Source organism: Microcaecilia unicolor, chromosome 2, assembly GCF_901765095.1.
Source record: "Microcaecilia unicolor chromosome 2, aMicUni1.1, whole genome shotgun sequence".
Taxonomy (NCBI): Eukaryota; Metazoa; Chordata; class Amphibia; order Gymnophiona; family Siphonopidae; genus Microcaecilia; species Microcaecilia unicolor.
Genome location: NC_044032.1, coordinates 613,143,909 through 613,163,937, shown reverse-complemented (window position 1 = coordinate 613,163,937; position 20,029 = coordinate 613,143,909). Strand labels below are relative to the sequence as shown.

The 20,029-nt window shown below is 45.4% G+C and overlaps 1 protein-coding gene across 3 annotated transcripts in view; it reads left to right on the top strand.

Moving 5' to 3' along the window:
- Nucleotides 1–419: 419 nt before the first annotated feature.
- TMEM154 (transmembrane protein 154) overlaps nt 420–20,029 on the top strand; it is a 49,555-nt gene continuing 29,945 nt past the window's right edge. For 2 of the 3 annotated variants that reach the window (XM_030191640.1, XM_030191639.1), the window contains exon 1: nt 420–619. In XM_030191640.1, coding sequence (XP_030047500.1) covers nt 457–619 — 163 coding nt within the window. In that variant the 5' untranslated portion in view covers nt 420–456. The remainder of the gene's footprint in view (nt 620–20,029) is intronic. The other variant, XM_030191638.1, reaches the window with a different exon arrangement.

The window sequence follows — 20,029 nt, the reverse complement described above, 5'->3', positions numbered from 1 at the left end:
GCACTTATCTTAAAGCTGCGTTCCTGTCTGTTCGTCGCTTAACCTTTGCACTCCACGGCCAACATTGGCCAATGTTAAGTTCAAGTATATTAGGATTTATTAGAGATTGTACTTTACGTAAGTTGATCCTAAGGAATGTGTGCATAAAGAGAATAGGTGTTTCTAATAAAAGGCAAACATGCAGTCTAAGACTACAGTGCCATGTGTGCTTTATGCATCCTAAAAGTTAATGCAGTATAAGTGAAGTTTTTTTTTCTAGCAGTGTGGGCTCTATAAAGGATGCTGCAGTTTTCTGAAGCTGACAGAGGCGGACTTTACAGCTGTTGCAGTTGAGCAGATGTTTGAAGAGTCACCTTTTTTGTTGTTGTAATCCTTGTTCACAGAACAAGCCCATACCATGTTACATCACTTCCTTAAAAAGGAATTAAATACTTCTGCTTAAGAATATTAGCTCAGATGAATGAGCAGGAAGCAGGAAATGATCAGGTCCATGGAAGTGGGATAGAAAATACAGCGAATGGATCAGTATGCATAAGACTAGGACAGGTTCTCTGTGATATGCAGAAACCCAGCTTTGCACTCTCTTTTGTGGTGAGCTTTGCTGCAGAGTTTCCCTATGGTAAGTGAGACCAAATCTTTTCATGTTTTTAGACTGAAATATGCAGGTGTCGTGTGCCTGAGGCTACTGAACTCTATGGTGGGATAAAATCCTGGAAGCCCTACCTGTAAAGTGAAGGAAATTCTGTCCTTAATTAGGCGTTGGCTGTCTCTGGTATTTTTACTGTGAACATCTGCTATTTTTTTTTAGACTCGGCACAGCCCAGCTATTTTTCAGTCTATCACAGGACTCCTAATGCAACATTTTCTAGTTAAATATGCAAATTGTGAAGGTTTTCCTGGCAATCTTTGCCTAGGCACTGCTACAGGTGGTAAGTGCTCCTCCTTCCATTCTTTTCCTTCCTTACCCCCAACACTGTGCAGCTACATAGGGCTGGTGTCAGGCATACTGCACGCCAGGGTCCAGGGAAAACCAGTTGGGTCAGGGCAGGTTTGGTCTCCTTTAGCTTCATCTACATGGGGCCCAGGAAAATTGTCCTCTCCCCCACCCCCAAGTTAGCACAATCTGAGTGTGCAACCCCAGAATTCTCTAACATTGTGACAGCACCGAAAATAGGAAATGAACAACACCCAATCCTCTGCTGCAGGATCCTACCCCTTGCGATCTGCTTGGGACGATCCTTAATTGATCCATTATACTATATTTCACACTTTGTAACTGCTTGCCCCGGGGTCCATTACTACCTCTTTGGAATTATGTAAGCCACATTGAACCTACAAATGGGTGGGAAAATGTGGGATACAAATGTAACAATAAATAACTAAATTATGGGAATACCCCTCCCATGGCCATGCACCCTTATGGGTTGTGCATGAGAATTTCGGCATACAACTTTATAGAATAAGATATAGGCAGAAGTGCGAGTAAATCCATGTAATTGCCAATTAACACCAATAATTGATGTTAATTGGCTCTAAGTAATTATGTTGCATGCACATCTTGGGCTCGTGCCTAAAATTTGGCACACAAGTTTTAGTGACCCTTTTAGAATCCAGGGGATATTGACTACAGAGAAGAAGTGTTACTTACGCCTGCAGTACTGTACCTCCAATCCCACAGCAGCTGTAATTTTGGGGAGAAACTCAGCCTGGAGTGAGAGACAACTAAGATGCCAGGTTGCAGATTGAAGACTAGAGGGGATGAGGAGGAGCAGGTGGTAGGGAATAAGAAGGGTTTCATCAGGATCGTATATGCGTGGGGTGAGAGGGGATGAGAAAGGAATTAAAAGGGTGGGAAAGAGCCATAAGTGGGGGGGGGGGGGCAGAAGGGGGTATAGAGGTATGAAAATGCTTTGGAAGGGAGCATGAGCGGTAAAGAGGTGGATGAGAGCTGGAAGGATTGGATTTCCTAATTGAAGGCAAGTTACAAATTTATGTTTAGTTGGTATCTTTCTTGACAGACACTGGGGCTTACAAGCTGAGGGGTCCTTTTATTAAGCTGTGGTAAAAAGTAGCCTGCGGTAGTGTGTTTTTGGCACGCGCTGGGCCATTTTTTACCATGGCTTAGAAAAAGGCTTTTTTAAATGGCAGTAAATGGCCGTGCACTAAAATTAAAAATAGTGCATAGCTGTTTACTGCCTGAGCCCTTATCACCACTCCATTGACCTAGCGGTAAGGGCTCACGCACTACATGTGCGGTACTCATGCAGCATGCGCCAATGTGGCCGCACTGATAGTTACCAATGGAAACATCCCCCATGGTAGGCAATATAAAAATATTTTCTACAGTGGGAAACAGCTTGCGCCAACTTCAAAATTGCCACTGGGTGGGTGTGCTAACTAGTGGTAGTGTTGATTTGGTGTGTGGTAGCCCTACCACCTCTTTGTAAAAGGATCCCTAAGTTTTGTACATGAAACAATGGAGGGAGAAAAATTGCCAAAGATCACAAGGCACAATACTGAGGCAAACAGGATTTGAATTCAGGTTTCCCCTGATTCTCAGCTCTCCGCTCTAATCACTTATCCTCGCCTCCAAGACAACCTGATGGGGAGGGAAGGAGAAGGTAGAAGAGATCAGTAGATGGAATGTGAGAGAGGTGGGGTGAAGAGGAGCATGAAGTAGAAAGGAAAATAGATGCAGAGCCTATGCAAACCACTCCCCCTCAACTTTCAGGCCCCTAGCCTGCTGCCTCCCGAAGATTTTGATAATTAAACTGAATAATCATCTGGACCTTCCAATTCTGGCTCAGTGGAGAAGTCATATGTTTGAACGTTTGGGAATTATCTTGTTGGGCAGACTGGATGGACCGTACTGGTCTTTATCTGCCGTCATTTCATTTACTATGTAATAGACTTTCGGTGAATGAGAGAAACCCAAGAGCAAAGCACAGATTTTTAAAACTCTGGACACCTTTTCTAGACACTCTGACACCACAGGTCTGTTCTGCTTATTTGAATGACCTGGATGTTTAATTTTATTGGTCATTGTATTTCTTAGAATGGAGGATGGTGGTTTTGAGAAGGAGGGGCCGGGGGAGGGGTAGGAGGTTTGGGGATGAGGAGATGGATCGTTGTTAGGTATTGGCTGAATGTTCATCTTGTTCAGTTGTAACCTTAGCTTTCCTTGTTGTGGCCTGCCTGATTACCTATGTCTGTTCTATTCTGTTGGAAAATTCAATAAAATATTCTAAACATATACTGAACAATCATGATCGTCATGCGCACATGCAGGTTAAAGTACATGCTGACGATTCTTTGTGTGGTTGCCGGGCTCTATTCTTTTGCTTTGACAGCAGCTGCTCTTTGCTGCTCCAAAGAAGCTGCTGCCCTAGGCAACCATCTGGTCCTGCCTAATGAATGGGCCGGCTCTGGATAGATGGGTATGAAACAGTCAAGAGAGGGGATAGAGGGCCTGCAAAAGAATGGGGGAGGGGGGGGGATATAGAAAAGATGCAAGAGAGAGTAAAAAAGATGAAAAAGAATCAGGGGAAGTTGTTGAAAGAGGAGGTGTGAGGGAAATCCCATAGATGGCTGGAGAGATAGGGTGTGTGAAAGAAAGCCGCTAGTTGTGATGATGGGTTGGGATTTTATATTTAACAATTATCCACTCTTGTTCCTTGTTCATAAAATCCAATATCTAATGGCTTAATGTATTGGAAAACAGCAAAGTCAGATTGTAAAATTTTGGTTAGGTAAGATTTTATTGCAAAACTTTGAATATCAAGTTCATTGTATATCCCGAGCCAACCCTTGGCTACGCCACTGCTGGCAAGTTCCCTCCAAAACTAATCTCCTCCTCTGATTATAATACAGGTTAAGGGAACTCTCCCTTTCTGGAAAAAGTCAGGTGGCCTGTCAGGAAAGTCAACCTTCAGTACTCCTTCAGAGCCACTAGATGCTGATGCAGGATCACAACTGAGAAGGAAACTAGGGTCTCTCTACACATGTATGTATGTGTCTGTCTGTCAGAGAGAGAGAGAGAGAGAGACAAAGTGCATATGTGGGTTTCTCAGAGAGAGAGAGAATGTGACGATTTTTCTTTCTGAGAGTCTTGGTTTGAAACCTTTAGCTCATAAAGAATTGGAAATTCCAGTTTGCAAAGTAGCTCATGACCTTCCTCCTAGAAACATGATGGCAGATAAGGGCCAAATGGGGTATGTGTGTGTGTATAGTAAGGTCACAGATGGTGATGCAGAGGAAATACATCAAGTGGTATAATGGGGATAGAGAGCAAAAGAGCCAACTTTTAAAAATGATGGGGGGGGGGGGTTAAACCCAATAGAAATTACCCCTCCCCAGACACAGTAAATGAGTTTGCTCAATATTGGTGGTGCTCAAGCACCTAGAGAGCTGGTTCCTATGGTAGAGAGGATGAGAGAGAGCCAGAGTTGGTTATGGACAAGAGGGTGAGAGAGAGAATCAGAGTCACAAAGACATGTTGAAAATACAAGTGATACTGTATGTGAAAGAGCTAAAGAGGGTTATTTGTGAACATAAGAGCCAGCTCTGTGGGTACAGTGGGTACTTGAGCCCCCCCAATATTGAGCAAATTCCTTGACCGTGTCCAGGAAGGTGTAATTTCCATTTGGTATAGCACCCCCAATTATTTTGAAAAGTTGGTTCTTATGTTTGTGCATAAGTACATAAGTATTGCCACACTGGGACAGACCAATGGTCCATCAAGTCCAGCATCCTGTTTCCAACAGTGGCCAATCCAGGTCACAAATACCTGGCAAGATCCCAAAAAATTTCAATACATTTTATGCTGCTTATCTCAGAAATAAACAGTGGATTTTCCCCCAAGTCATTTTAATAATGGTGAATGGACCTTTCCTTTAGGAAGCCGTCCAAATGTTTTTTAAACTCCGCTAAGTAACCGCCTTTACCAGATGTGAATGGGCTGAAGGAGGAACCAAAATGAAGGTGACTGACAGCAGGGGGCAACATGGAACGGGATGAGTGGGGGATGAGAAAGGAATAAGAGGGTGATAGAGAGAACATGAGAGATGATGACTGGGGTTGAGAAATTCAGAGCAGAGAAGCTGGAGTGGAATAAGGAAGCAAGATAAGGAATAACTAGGGGTGAGAGTATGAGAAGGAATGATTAAGGAGTGAGTTAGTCAAACAAGGCATTTGGAGAGTTTGAAAATACTGATTAGTAGCTGTGAGAGTGAAGCAACATAGCTGAGGAGGTGTAAGCAAGAGGGAATGAAAGTCATAAACATAGAAACATGAGGGCAGATAAAGGCCAAATGGCCCATCCAGTCTGCCCATCCTCTGTAACCCCTAACTCTTCCTTTTCCTAAGCAATCCCACATGTTTATCCCATGCCTTTTTAAACTCTGACACAGTCCTCGACTCTACTGGGTCAGACCAATGTTCCATCTAGCCCAGTATCCTGTTTTCCAAACGGTGGCCAAGCCAGGTCACAAGTACCTCGCAGAAACCCAAATCATGGCAAAACTCCATACCATAAATCCTAGGGTAAGCAGTTGCTTCCCATGTCTGTCTCAATAGCTGACTTTGGACATTTCCTCCAGGAATTTGTCCAAACCTTTTTTAAACCCAGATACGCTAACTGCTGTTACCACATCCTCCGGCAAAGAGTTCCAGAGCTTAACTATTCGTTGAGTGAAAAAATATTTCCTTCTGTTTGTTTTAAAAGTATTTCCATGTAAGTTCCTTGAGTGTCCCCTAGTCTTTCTACTTTTGGAACAAATAAAAAATCAATTTACTTCTACTCATTCTACACCACTCAGGATTTTGTAGATCTCAATCATATCTCCCCTCATCCGTCTCTTTTCCAAGCTGAAGAGCCCTAACCTCTTTAGCCTTTCCTCATACAAGAGGAGTTCCATCCCCTTTATCATTTTGGTTGCTGTTCTATGCAGCACTTCACTGTTCACCTTCCTCCATTGAGAGAAATGACCATTTCCTTAGCGTCCCTCCACACCGGCCCAGAATGTGACTGATGGGTACGCCTTCCAGCAGGTGGAGACTGAGAAAAAAGTTGTGACTCTAGCCAGCCAATAAGAGCCCTTGCCAGCTAGAGAAAGATCCAGTAATCTCAGTCTCCAGCAGGTGGAAGGTGGTGAGCCCTTCAGTCTCAGACTTTTCTATTGTTTCTCTTTTTACATTAAGCTTTCTTTGGTATTGTAATTTTTCTCTTGTATCTCTGAGCATTTAGCTTTCTTTGGTATTGTAATTTCTCTTGTATCCCTGTGCATTTTGGAAAATAAAACCTGCTCTTTGGCGGCTGAGGCCCGTGGGGGTCTCTCAGAGCCTTGGGGGTGCCACACTCGGAAGGCCGGGTCCCTCCCCCCCCCCCCCTATCCTCCCTGGTGCTGGCTAATTTGCTAGGCTTGTTTGCTTTTTACAGCAATAACAAATTTACCTCAAGCCCCTCATGGAGGGAAGCTTTAGAGGAGGGAGAGGCAGCTACTCAGTTAAAAAAAAAAAAAAAGAAAAGACTAGCCTCTGGGCAGAAAAAACGAGCAGGGCAGCTCCGTAGCGATCAGCTGTTAACTGATCAGCTGTTTCTGGTTTAATGTCTTTTTGCGATTTAGGCAAGCTCCGTCGCTATTCGGTCTCAGCGACAGGGTTTAGGGGTGGCTGTGTGTGTCGATGTTTCTTTTACTTTAAAAGCAGTACCAGGGTGCTGGTATTGAGGTCTCGTTGGCGCCGTGTTTTGCCGCCGGTCGCATCTTCCTTTCCGGTTCCGATTTCAGCGGGAAATGCCGCCATTTTGAATTTGTTTATGTAGGACGAAAGATAAGCGCAGAACCTAATGAGAGAGAGATGCTGTTGCAGAGAGCCTAGTACTTGGTGTTTGAAATGGGAACTGGTAGCTGGGGGGGGGGGGGGGATTTTACCCTACCTACGCCTCTTGTATGGGACGCTTATGAGGCATATAATCAGTTGGGCAACACTGCTCAGGACCTGGCAGGTGATACAGCTCTGGGCATAGCACTCTCTGCAATAGGTGAATCAGTTTCTGTTTTTGCCCTCTTTGGGCAAAACGGCATGGGAAACATCTCAGCAAGGTAGGCTAAGCTAATGTTTCTAGCTTCCTGACCAGAATATTTTAAATGCCCATTCATTTTATGCTATATCAGCCAACGGTTGCTCTGAAGCATGTTTTGCATGGCATTCCCAGTTAAAAAAACAAAAACAAAGACAAAACCATGTTTCCTTCTATTTTCTTCTCAATGCTGTGGCTATGTTATTTTTATGTTGCTGAGGTCTGGGATATTATGCAGCTTTACAGATGGCCAGTTTGGTTGTAGACTGACAGGGGTTACCTTGTGGGGAGCACTATATTTTCAGCTTGTTTCATGCTCATTTTTCCTATCTTCTGCCCTCCTCCCTCCCCCCTACCTTTTCTACCTTTCAGTGGGGTGCGAAGGTCTAGAATAAGAAGCTCTTATTGCAGTTTTCAAGTTTCAGTTTACAATTTTTCATATAACTTTATTCCAATGCTGAGCCATGTCCAGAAAGCAGCAGCAGCATTGATTATCTGGGGATGCGTGGACAGCTGTCTTCTACCGGTATTAGTTCCATCTCTCAGTCTTGACTAGCCTGTTCAATTCAGCCATAGGTAGTCTCTTTTGTCTGGTCAAACTCATCCGATCAGGGCTGAATGAGAATATAAGAGCATAAGCGTTGTCTTTCTAGGACAGACCGAAGGTCCATCTCGCTCAGCGTCCCGTCTCCAACAGTAGCCACCTCTGCTCCCAGGCTGTTCACTGAATGTCTGGTTTTGGGTTTACCAGTTTAGTGCTGATATTCAGCACCACTATCCAGTTTAATCTCTTTGAATACTGATTCCTTTGGGAGTTATCCTCAACACGTCACCTAAAGTTTAGGTACCGTACTCATGCAATTACAGGAGTTATGCCTATTATACAATTTTAGCATAAGTCTGCTTTTATGTGTCTTTCTGCTGTCACACACATAACGATTAGTACTCCCGCTCTCAGCAACGAAGTGGTGCGGGTTCAGTTTTTCTCTCTCTGGGTGCTCGACTGGCACCATTTCAAGAGAGGTGGGTCCAGACGAGAAGGGTATGCATTCGAGTTCGCTCACCCTTTATCAGATGGTTCCCTAGAATCTCCTTGCTGTTTGCGCATCAGATACCGGAGCCGTCACAGCTATTCTCTGCAGATTTCTGGACCTTCGAGCAATTTCTCCTGTCCCTCGGGCGGATCAGTGGCAATGATCGTTACTCCATTTACTTTCTGGTTCACAAGAAAGACGGATTTTTCCATCCAATTTTAGATCTCAAGGCGCTCAATCAAGCCCTTTAAGGTGCTCTGTTTTCAGATGGAGTCATTATTGCAGTGCGGTCAGGGGAGTTTCTGACTTCTCTCGATTTTGCAGAAGCCTATTTCCACATTCCTATTCGTTCTGCACATCAACGTTTCTTTCGTTTGTTGCAGTGCTAGACTGCCATTTTCAGTTTCAGCCTCTTCCCTTCAGGTTGGCGTCTGCTCTTCGTACGTTTACCAAGGTCAGGGTAGTTGTGGTGGCGGCTCTCACAATGAAGGTAATTTTAGTGCATCCTTATTTGGTCAATTTCCTTGATCCGGGCAAAGTCTTACCACGAGAGTCTTCAGGTGGCAGCTCTGTTGGTACAATTCCTGCAGTCCCTAGGTTGGTTAGTCAGTGTGCAGAAGAGCAGTCTTCTGCCTTCTCAGTCGATAACGTATCTGGGGGTCAGGTTCGCCTCAAGCCAGAGTCGCATGTTTTTCCGTCGACTTGAGTCCTCAACTTGTAGTCTCAAATTTCGTTGCTTCGAGCAGATTTACACTCCTTCGACAAGAGGTTCTCTGCAGGTTTTGGGAACCATACTGGCAGCGATCAAGGTGGTGCCTTGGCCAGGACTCACAAGAGATCTCTTCAGAGCTAGTTGTTGTCAAGATCGTCATCTCAGAAGGTTTCGCTTCATCAAACTTTGCCTCTTTCGTTCCAAGTGAAGACCGGTCTACGTCGGTGGCTTTGGGAGTCCAATTTGTTCAGAGGTAAGCCTCTAGATTAGCCCGGCTGGTCTGTAGTGATGACAGATGCTAGTTCCTTCAGCTGGGGAGCTCGCTGTCAGAGGCAATTTGCTCAGGGTCTCTGGTCTCTTCAGAAGACATTATTTTCAATCAACCTGTTAGGGACCAGAGCGTTTTCTTCTGGAGCTCCAGAAGTGTTTTCTTCTTCTGAGAAGCCCAGCAGTTCCACTAAGGTAAGACATTGCCACAGAGGTCGCAATTTTCAATTGGCAACGAGGAACGGGAAGTCTGCCGTTCGTGTGAAAGGCGGCGCTCCTGCTTCAATGGGTGGAGGTCCATCTGATGGTTCTTTCAGCGGCTCAAGTAGCAGGGGTCCTAAGTGTTCAAGCAAATTTTCTCAGTCTTCACATGCTCGTTTCTAGAGAGTGGTAGCTAAGTGAAGTGGCGTTTCGACTGTTCCTCGTTTGTTGGGGGTCTCCCAGAATGGATCGGTTTGCCTCCACCAGCAATGCAAAATTTCCTCTGTTCTTCAGTCATCGAAAGGATCCCTTAGTGCAGGGAGTGGATGATCTTCTACAATCCTGCTCAGCCGGTCTAAGGTATGCTTCTGATAAAGCATTTTCTTTAGGAGGTAGAGACGCACAGGGGACGTCTGTTTTTGGTGGCACCCAGTGGTGTGCTGGAGTTGGCTCGCACCGGCTCGCAAGAGCCGGTTCTTAATCTTTAACCAACTTGCGAGCCGGTTGTTAAATATAGCGAGCCGGCTCTGGCTCTCCTCCCTCCCTCCGGATCCTCACCGACGCCGTTCTTCTAATTCTTCGGGGCAGGCAGTCTTGCCTGCCCGCTGCCAGCTCACTCTCCCCCGCTGCCAATTCATGCTTTAAAAATGGCCGCCGAGACTTCCAGAGGCGACCTCGCGAGACATCTGAAGTCTCGGCGGCCATTTTGAAACGTGAATCGGACGGCAGCGGGGGAGAGTCAGCTGGCAGCGGGCAGGCAAGACAGCCTGCCCCGAAGAATTAGAAGGACGAGGCAGGTAGACCCGAAGCATACTTGGGGTGAGAGTGAGGGTGCTGTCTATGTTTGGGGGGGAGGGGAAGTTGGGTGGAGGAATTGGAAGGGATTTTTGTGACGTTTGGAGGGTAGGGGGGATTAGAAGGGGTTTGCATGATGTTTCTGGGTGTGGGAGAGAGGGAGATTGGATTCTTGGGGGAGGGGGACGTTGGGACCCGGGGGGGAGTTGGGTGGAGGAATTGGAAGTGATTTTTGTGATGTTTGGAGGGTAGGGGGGATTAGAAGGGGTTTGCATGATGTTTCTGGGTGTGGGAGAGAGGGAGATTGGAATCTTGGGGGAGGGGGACGTTGGGACCCGGGGGGGGGGGGTTGGGTGGAGGAATTGGAAGGGATTTTTGTGACGTTTGGAGGGTAGGGGGATTAGAAGGGGTTTGCATGATGTTTCTGGGTGTGGGAGAGAGGGAGATTGGAATCTTGGGGGAGGGGGACGTTGGAACCCAGCCAGATACTCTTAACAGGTCCCGACTGAATATCAGATGGTCTGTATTTTTAAAAAAAAGTGCTAACTGCTGCAGGCTCAATATTGACTTTGAGCTTTTGGAAGTAGAAGTAAATAGCAGAGAGAGTGATCCCAGGGGCCCATGGAGGGCATGGGAGAGGAGGGTCGCTGGGTATGGGTGCATGCAGAGCAGGGGAGAGAAGGGTCCCTGGACATGGGTGGATGGAGGGCAGGGGAGAGAGAAGAAATGCTGGACATAGATGGAGGGGAAGGAAGAGTGAGGTAGGAGATGAGTTGAGGGGAAAGGAAGAGAGGAGAAAAACTGCACATGGATGAAGAAAATAAGCAGAAGCTGAGGACCAGAAATGAAGAAGAAAGGAGGAAAGGAAAGAAATAAATGGAAAGGAAGCCCTGGAAACGGAGTTAAGAGGACAGATAGCAGTAGAATCGGATACTGGGCCAGCATGGTCAGAACAGTCATCAGACAAAAAAGGTAGAAAAAAATCATTTTATTTTCATTATAGTGTTTGGAATATGTTCACTTTGAGAATCAGGTGCTCAACATTAAAAGTTTATAATTATTTACGGCATTTATGGCATTTTATCACACATTAAACATGAATTAGATTGGAACCTGGGAACATTTAATTTTTTTTTCCTGGAGGAATGCATTGCCACCCCCCCTCGGCTCTCTCCCTGGCTATAGCCAGCTCTGCAATTTGGGGGGGGGAGGAGCGCAGAGGGGGACCAGGGAGAGAGCCTGTTGTTAAACATTTACCAGCACACCACTGGTGGCACCGGACTGGCCTTGAAGGACTTGGTGCGCCGATCTTCGACATTGTCTGGATAACCTTCTCTTCAGACTTCCGGTCCAGTGACATCTCTTGTTGCAGGGTCCTGTCGTTCATCCGGATTTGGATCAATTCTGTCTTACGACCCTGGTTAGGGCTAAACTGGTTAAGTAAGGTTATTCTGAGCAGGTCATTGCATTTATGTTTCGCTGTTGTCAACGTTTTACGTCATTGATGGATAGGCACACTAGGAGCATATTTGAGTACTGGGGTAAAGGCTTTGGCCTATATCTTTTTAGTGCTTTGGTTCCGCAAATTTTGGATTTTTCGCAGCGGGGCTGTGACAAAGGCCTGGCCTCTCTTAAGGTGCAGTTTCCGGCTTTGTCGCCTTTCCATGGTCGTATCCAAGGGAGGTCTCTAGCTAGTCATCCGGATGTGGTCCGTTTGTTTTTGAGGAGGGTTAATATCGTTCGTCCCTCCTCGCAATTTTCCCTTACTCGTTGGGATCTGATTTTTTCTGCTGTTCTTGCTAAGACTCCCTTGGAGCTTTTGTTGTCCTCTTCTTTGAAGGACGTGTCTCTGAAGACAGTATTTTTGGTGGCTGTTGTTTCGGCTAAGCAAGTTTTGGAGTTGCAGGAGCTGTCATGTAGTTTTCCGTTTTTACAGTTCGGGTCCGATCGAGTAGTGTTCCGGACCGTCCCTTCCTTTCTTCCTGAGGTGGTGACTCAGTTTTCATATTTCTCAGCCGGTGCTATTGCCTGTCTTCGGTTCTCTTTCTGGATCAGAAGAGCAGCGGCTTTTGAAGTATTTGGATGTCAAACAGGAGTTGTAGCACGATATTAAGTCTGCTGATGACATCCGGTAATTTGATCTTTTCTTTGTTCTGATTGGAGGTGCATGTAACGGGTTCAGGGCCTCTAACCTCTCTATTTCTTGATGGCTCTAAGTAAGGATTGCTTCAGCTTATTCTTTTTCTGGGACACCTGTTCCAGAGCATGTTGAGGCTCGCTCTACAAGAGATCAGACAGCCTCATGGGCAGAGGGTTGTCTGGTGCCTTTGGAGGATATTTGTAAGGCGGCGTCTTGGTCGTCTCTGCATTCTTTTTCCTAAGCATTACCGTTTAGACGTTCTTGGTCATTGTCAAGTTGTTTTAGACTGCGCGTTTTGTCAGCGGGGCTACTAGGGTCCCTCCCATATTTTCACTGCTTTGATACTTCCCATCAATCACATTCTGGGCCTGTCCAGAGGGACGCTAAGGAAGGGTAAATTAGACCTTACCTGCTAATTTGCTTTCCTTTAGTCCCTCCGGACCAGCCCAGATCCCTCCCTTCAGATATCGGTATTTGTTCGAAGCTGTGTTGTTTGTTTCTTGATCGAAACAAAAAAAGAAAAAGAAAAATCTTGCTGAAATGTCCTGTATGAAGGACCATGATATGTTTGAAGGCACTCACCCATTGTTGGCAATGTGCCGGTGGGTGGTCAGGTTTTTGGATGCACAGGTTCTGTATTTCTACTGATTTTCCTTCTGCTTTGGTACTTTATTACTGGATCTTTCTCTAGCTGGCAAAGGCTCTTATTGGCTGGCTAGAGTCACAACTTTTTTCTCAGTCTCCACCTGCTGGAAGGCGTACACAACCCATCAGTCACATTCTGGGCCGGTTCGGAGGGACTAAAGAAAAGCAAATTAGCAGGTAAGGTCTAATTTACCCTTAACCCTACCCTCTGTTTTCTGTCCAATAACCATATGGGGATGATGGGGGTGCTGGAAAATGGAGCTGGGAGTTTGCATGGGAGGGTGAGATAGCTGAGAGGAAAAAATAAGGTGAGAACTGGACAGAGAGAGATGGTAAAAGAAGAAGGGAGTGAAACAGAGGGTGAGATCCAAATGTGAGAGGACAGAGAGAGAGAGAGAGAGAGGTGACAGCTGAAGATGGAAAGGAGAAATTTTGGTCTCTTGTTTTTCCCTCTTTTCCTTTTCTCATTTTCCTGGCTTCATTTCTATTTTCCATTTTCTCTCTTTCTGTCGTCATAACTTCCTCCTCTCTATCTCTCCCTGACACTGAATTTTACCTTTCATCTCATCTTTCTCTACTTCTGTCCTCTGTGCATTTAGGGTGCAGATGATGGTGTGAGAGATCTATAGAGGCAGAGAAGAAAGAAATTAAATAAAATGAGATAGAAGAGGAAAATCAATGTCAGAGAGAGAGGGGGGGTGAGTGACAAAGATGAGAAGAGAGACAAATGGAAAATAGAAAGAAAAGTCTGGAAAGTTTTTTAGGCGAAGTAGGCCCAGATTTAGGCATTGGCAGAGCTTTTTTGAGGGGGTACTTGGGGGTACTCAGTACTGGCACCTTTTCCATTGTTTGCTAAAATTGACCCACGGACCCCAAGTTTTAATGAAAGAACTCAGGCTCTATACACCAATTCTGCCTTGTCAGAGAATCTGTGACTGGTTGCAGGGGGCCTGGCTATTTTGGGGTAGGTCCCTCAGTGATCACCCCACCCCTGAAGGGTGGCCTAACATTTGAGTACCGGCAGCTTTTTTGCTAGAAAAGACTCACTGGGCATTGGCAACATAGGCATTTGATATAAAATTGTATAGGCACTGGAGCATTGGTGCTGCCACCATGTTTCCATCTGGGCATGCTGTTTATTTTATGTCACCGACCCCTGCAGCAGTATAAGCAAGGTATTAGAGAAAATTCAGCATGGAGTCTGCCTGCCCTTGTGCTCTGACAGGCCTTGCAGAATCCTGTCTCTCCCACAGCTTTCCATAGCAATGAGAAACCTATGCAAGAGGAGGTGGGGTGTGGCAGGACCTGTTAGGGCATGAGGACTGGCAGGCCCAGAGTTAGATTTTCTCATAGAACTTACTGTTATTACTTCAGGTTCACTACTGGGAAATAAAACAGCATAGACATGAAGGTGGGAGAGGAATTAGGAAATTGCCTATGAATGCCTAAAATGTAAATTTGAGCTGCACCTGAGAAGACAGAAAAAAGGAAAGCGGAAAAAGACCAACACAATTAGAAAAATGACCCCCACCCAGTTATAAGTTGAAAAAAAAATCTTGTTATTTTCAGTTTAATGAGTAGAATAGGTAACAACACAGTGATCTAGTAGCTGTATAGGTCCCGGAGTAACCTTGATTCTCTGCAGGCTGCAATAGCTTTAACTGGGATTGATATCAAAATTATGTACAATAAATTGTACATGAACTTTTACAAGCACAGTCTCACCTCCTGATGTTACATTAAGGACATCTGCTCACATTTGAATAAGAAACTATATGGTCTTGAAAGGTTAGGTATAATTGTGGCCACAGCTTTTGCTAAGGGCGTGAAGATAGTCCTGGAGGAGCTACATCAAAGAGAAGAAAAACTGGCTCTTAGAAAACATGGAGGAAAACAGGAAAAATGCCCAGTGCTTCTAAAGGGTAAAGCTGTAGGTGGATCCGGGCAAGGGAAAACTTCAAGGACTAAGCTGGAATATACAGAAATCAAGTATTTTTAGAAAAAAAAATCTTTTAATTGGTAATTCCCAAAATATGTAGGTACAGAATGACAACTTAACAAAACAATAAGAAAAATCCAAAAGGGTCAGTGCAAATCAAAGTCCCAAAAACAGAATCCTTAGACATACTGGGAAAAGACCAAGGGTCCATCAAGCCCAGCTGTCACGATTGGGACTGTTTTCCTTGGCTGTGCTCTCCTCGCCCTCTGGTGGCCAGAACCAGTGGCTGCCATAGACTGTCTTGCTGTCTCCCTACACATTCCAGACTTTCATTCCAGTCTGGTCCAGATATTCTAGCCCTCCAGACTTGGTATGAAGTTTGGCAGCTAGCCTCACCCATAGCTGCCTTGTGATTCAGCTGCTGATGGGCTTATTAACCACCTGGAAACCTTCTGAGTTTGCCTTTGCATCGCCTAAGGTCTCTGGGTATGTTGGTGTGCTCTGTTGCACTTCTGCCTAGTTTGTTTATTGTCTGAAATCCTTGCCTGGTTCTAGTTTAGTCTTTGTGTAGTTTAGCTTGTACTTTATTGCTTGTTTCCTAGTCTTGTTTCTTGTTTGTATTTCTTTGTCTGGTCCTTGATTAGTCTGTGTGTAGGTTAGTTGGTAGCATTTATTGCTAGTTCCTGTCTTAGTGGCTGCTTGGCAGCTTTCAGTTCTTGCTCTGTTGTCTGTCTGTGTATTTTCCCTAGTGGCTGCTTGTCAGCTTTCAGTCTTTGCTGTTACCTGTATTTGTTCCCTTCTTAGTGGCTGCTTGGCAGCTTTCAGTCCTAGTCCTTTAGTCTGTCCACTTTCTGTCTTGTGGTGTATTGTTTGCCTGTGGGTTCTAGCCCAGTTTCCTGCCTTGTCTTCCATGTTTGTTTCTTTTCCCTCTGACCCTCAGTGTCTGTTCGGCCTAGTTTGTTTTCACCCACTGTGTCCTGTAAGTCCTGCCGGCCACCTGCACCTGGGGGCTGAATCCCTGGGGAATGGTGGTCAAGCGCAGGTGAAGTCTATCTGCTCCTGCCCTGCCTGTTCCAGCTTGTTTGCCTCAGCTGCTACTCCAGTCCAGCAGTTCCAGTCCTGTTTCTACCAGCCCGTCAGAGTTCTGCCTTGTCTCTGGTGTGGGGGTGGTTTTGCCTGCCATTGCCGCTCTATGGCAGTGGTCCAAGGGCTCACAAACCCAGTGTTTCCGTGAGAAGCTTAACACCAGCATCCTATCTCCAACAGTGGCCAATCCAGTCTTCAAGAACCCAGCAACCCCCCCCCCCCCCCCAAAAAAAAAAAAAAAAAACTTAATAATGTTCAGTGGACTTTTCCCTCAGGGATCTGTCCAAACCCCCTTTAAATTCCGTAAGGCCAGCTGCTGTCACTACATTTTCCAGCAACGAGTTCCAGAGTCTAACTACTCGCTGAGTAAAGAAAAACTTTCTCATATTTGTTTTAAATCTACCATATTCTAGCTTCATCTTGTGTCCCCTGGTTTTGTTGTTGTTTGAAAGTGTAAAGAAATGCTTCACATCTGTCCGCTCTATTCCGCTTATTATCTTGTAAACTTCTATCATATCACCCCTCAGCCGCCTTTTCTCCAATCTGAAGGGCCCTAACCTTCTCATCCTTTCCTCATAGGGAAGTCGTTCCATTCTCTTTATCATTTTCATCGCCCTTTTCTGCACCTTCTCTAATTCCTTTATAACTTTTTTGAGATGCGGCGACCAGAATTGGACACAATATTCTAGGTGCGGTCGCACCATGGAGCGATACAACGGCATTATAACGTCCTCGTGTTTGTTTTCCATTCCTTTCCTAATAATACTCAACATTCTGTGCACTTTCTTAGCCGCCGCAGCACACTGAGCAGGTTTTTAACATCTTATCAACGATGACTCCCAGATCCCTTTCTAGGTCTGTGACTCCTAACACGGAAGCTTGTAATTCGGGTTCCTTTTACCCACATGCATCACTTTGCACTTGTCAACATTGAACTTCATCTGCCACTTGCACGCCCAATCTCCCTGTCTCATGAGGTCCTCCTGTAATCTTTCACACTCCTCCTGCGACTTGATGACCCTGAATAATTTTGTGTCATCTGCGAATTTAATTACCTCACTAGTTACTCCCATCTCTAGGTCATTTATAAATATGTTAAAAAGCATCGGTCCCAGTACAGACCCCTGCGGGACCCCACTAACTACCCTTCTCCACTGAGAATACTGACCATTCAGTCCTACTCTCTGCTTCCTATCTTTCAACCAGTTCTTAATCCATAGTAATACCCTACTTCCGATCCCATGACTCTCCAGTTTCCTCTGGAGTCTTTCATGAGGCACTTTGTCAATATACACAATATCCACCGGCTCCCCATTCTCCACGTTTGTTCACCCCCTCAAAAAAATGCAGTAGGTTGGTGAGGCAAGACTTCCCTTCACTAAATCTGTGCTGACTTTGTCTCATCAGCACATGTTTTTGTATGTGCTCTGTAATTTTATTCTTAATAATAGCCTCTACCATTTTGCCCGGTACCGACGTCAGACTCACCAGTCTATAATTTCCTGGATCTCCTCTGGAATCTTTTTTATAAATCGGTGTAACATTGGCTACTCTCCAGTCTTTTGGTACCACACTTGATTTAAGGGATAGATTGCATATTACTAACAAGTTCGTTTTTCAGTTGTATTAATACTCTGGGATGAATACCATCAGGTCCTGGTGATTTACTACTCTTCAGTTTGCAGAACTGACCCATTACATCCTCCAAGTTTACAGAGAACTCGTTTAGTTTCTCTGACTCGCCTGCTTCAAATACGCTTTCTGGCATCGGTGCCCCTCCCAAATCCTCCTCGGTGAAGACCGAAGCAAAGAATTCATTTAATTTCTCCACTACGGCTTTGTCTTCCTTGATCTTCCCTTTAACACCATTTTCATCCAGCGGCCCAACCGATTCTTTAGCCGGCTTCCTGCTTTTAATGTATCTAAAAAAATGTTTACTATGTATTTTCGCTTCTAACGCTAACTTTTTTTCAAAGTCCTTTTTTGCCCTCCTTATCTCCGCTTTGCATTTGGCTTGGCATTCCTTATGTTTGATCTTGTTACTTTCAGTTGGTTCTTTTCTCCACTTTCTGAAGGATTGTTTTTTGGCTCTAATGACTTCCTTTACCTTACTGTTTAGCCACGCTGGCTGATGTTTGGTCTTGTTTCCCCTTTTTCTAATATGTGGAATATATTTGTCCTGTACCTTAGTGCAATCAGTGCTTACCATCAGCGTGTAGAAGGTCAGCCTATCTCTGCACAGCCTTTAGTTGTTCGCTTCATGAGAGGTTTGCTTTTGTCAAAGCCCCCTGTCAAACCTCCACCAGTGTCATGGGATCTCAATGTCGTTCTCACCCAGCTGATGAAGCCTCCTATTGAGCCACTGAATTCCTGTCATCTGAAGTACTTGATCTGGAAGGTCATTTTCTTGGTGGCTGTTACTTCAGCTCATAGAGTCAGTGAGCTTCAGGCCTTAGTAGCCCATGCTCCCTATATTAAATTTCATCACAACAGAGAAGTCCTCCGCACTCACCCTAAGTTCTTGCCGAAGGTGGTGTCGGAGTTCCATCTGAACCAGTCAATTGTTTTGCCAACATTCTTTCCCCGTTCACATACCCACCCTGCTGAGCATCAGTTGCACATATTGGACTGCAAACAAGCATTGGCCTTCTATCTGGAGTGGACAAGCCCATTCAGACAGTCCGCCCAAATGTTTGTTTCATTTGATCCCAATAGGAGGGGAGTCTCTGTCGGGAAATGCACCATTTCAAATTGGCTAGCAGATTGCATTTCCTTCACTTATGCCCAGGCTGGGCTGACTCTAGAGGGTCATGTCACGGCTCATAGTGTTAGAGCCCTGGCAGCGTCAGTGGCCCACTTGAAGTCAGCCACTATTGAAGAGATTTGTAAGGCTGCAACGTGGTCATCAGTCCACACATTCACATCTCATTACTGCCTACAGCAGGATAGTTGACGCGACAGTCAGTTTGGGCAGTCGGTGCTGTAGAATCTGTTTGGGGTTTAGAATCCAACTCCACCCCCCCAGGCCCATTTTTATTCTGTTCCAGGCTGCACTCTCAGTTAGTTGTTATGGTTTTTAGGTCAATCTTTGTTATGTCCTCGCCGTTGCGAGGCCCAATTGACCTTTTTTGTTGTTTTGAGTGAACCTGGGGGCTAGGGATACCCCATCAGTGAGAACAAGCAGCCTGCTTGTCCTCGGAGAAAGCGAATGATACATACCTGTAGCAGGTATTCTCCGAGGACAGCAGGCTGATTGTTCTCACAAACCCACCCTCCTCCCCTTTGGAGTTGTATCTTCTTCTCATTTTGCTCTTTGATCTAACTGATGTCCCTGCGAGTTGGGCAGGAAGATGGCACCGCGGGCGCGCGTGGCCGAAGGCTCTAGCAAGCTTTGTTGCTAGGAAGATTTCCGGACCTCAGGGCTGCCATGGGCATCACCCATCAGTGAGAACAATCAGCCTGCTGTCCTCGGAAAATACCTGCTACAGGTATGTATCATTCACTTTTTCTGTGAAACTGTGATTCCTGTGTTTGGGGGCTGGGCTGCCTGGAAGGAGTTCTCTGGGGCTGGATTTAGTTCCTGAAACGAGTGTGCTGAGTAATGTACCTTAACAGATAGGATTCCAGCAGGGATCTTAGCACCACGTGGGAGGAGGGGCTAATTGTATGCAGTTGGGTAGTGTAAAAACTATATAAAGAGGAGAGAGGGGGAAGAGTGCCTGACCTGTGGGCTGAGCAGAGGATTTCTGAGCTGGTTTGGTTTGTTGGCAGAAGCTGCCAGTGATCTAAAATCTTTTCTGAATCTATAATTCATCTATCTAAACTTACACAGTTTTGCCGGGTTCTTGAAGCCTAGATTGGCCGCTGTCGGAGACAGGATACTGGGATTGATTGACCGTTGGTCTTTTCCCAGTATGGCGGTGCTTATGTGCTTATGTTTGGAGACTATATGGTCCCGTATAGATTGGGTCTTGCATCATGCTTCAGAAGGATGCCAACGTAGAGTAAATAAGGATGCTTTGAATGAGAACAATAAAGCAAGTAAACAGAGCAGAGCAATGAGGACTTCATAGTTGTTTATAGGCATAAGGTCATAAAGGTCACAGGTTCCAACAAGTGAAACAATTTACTT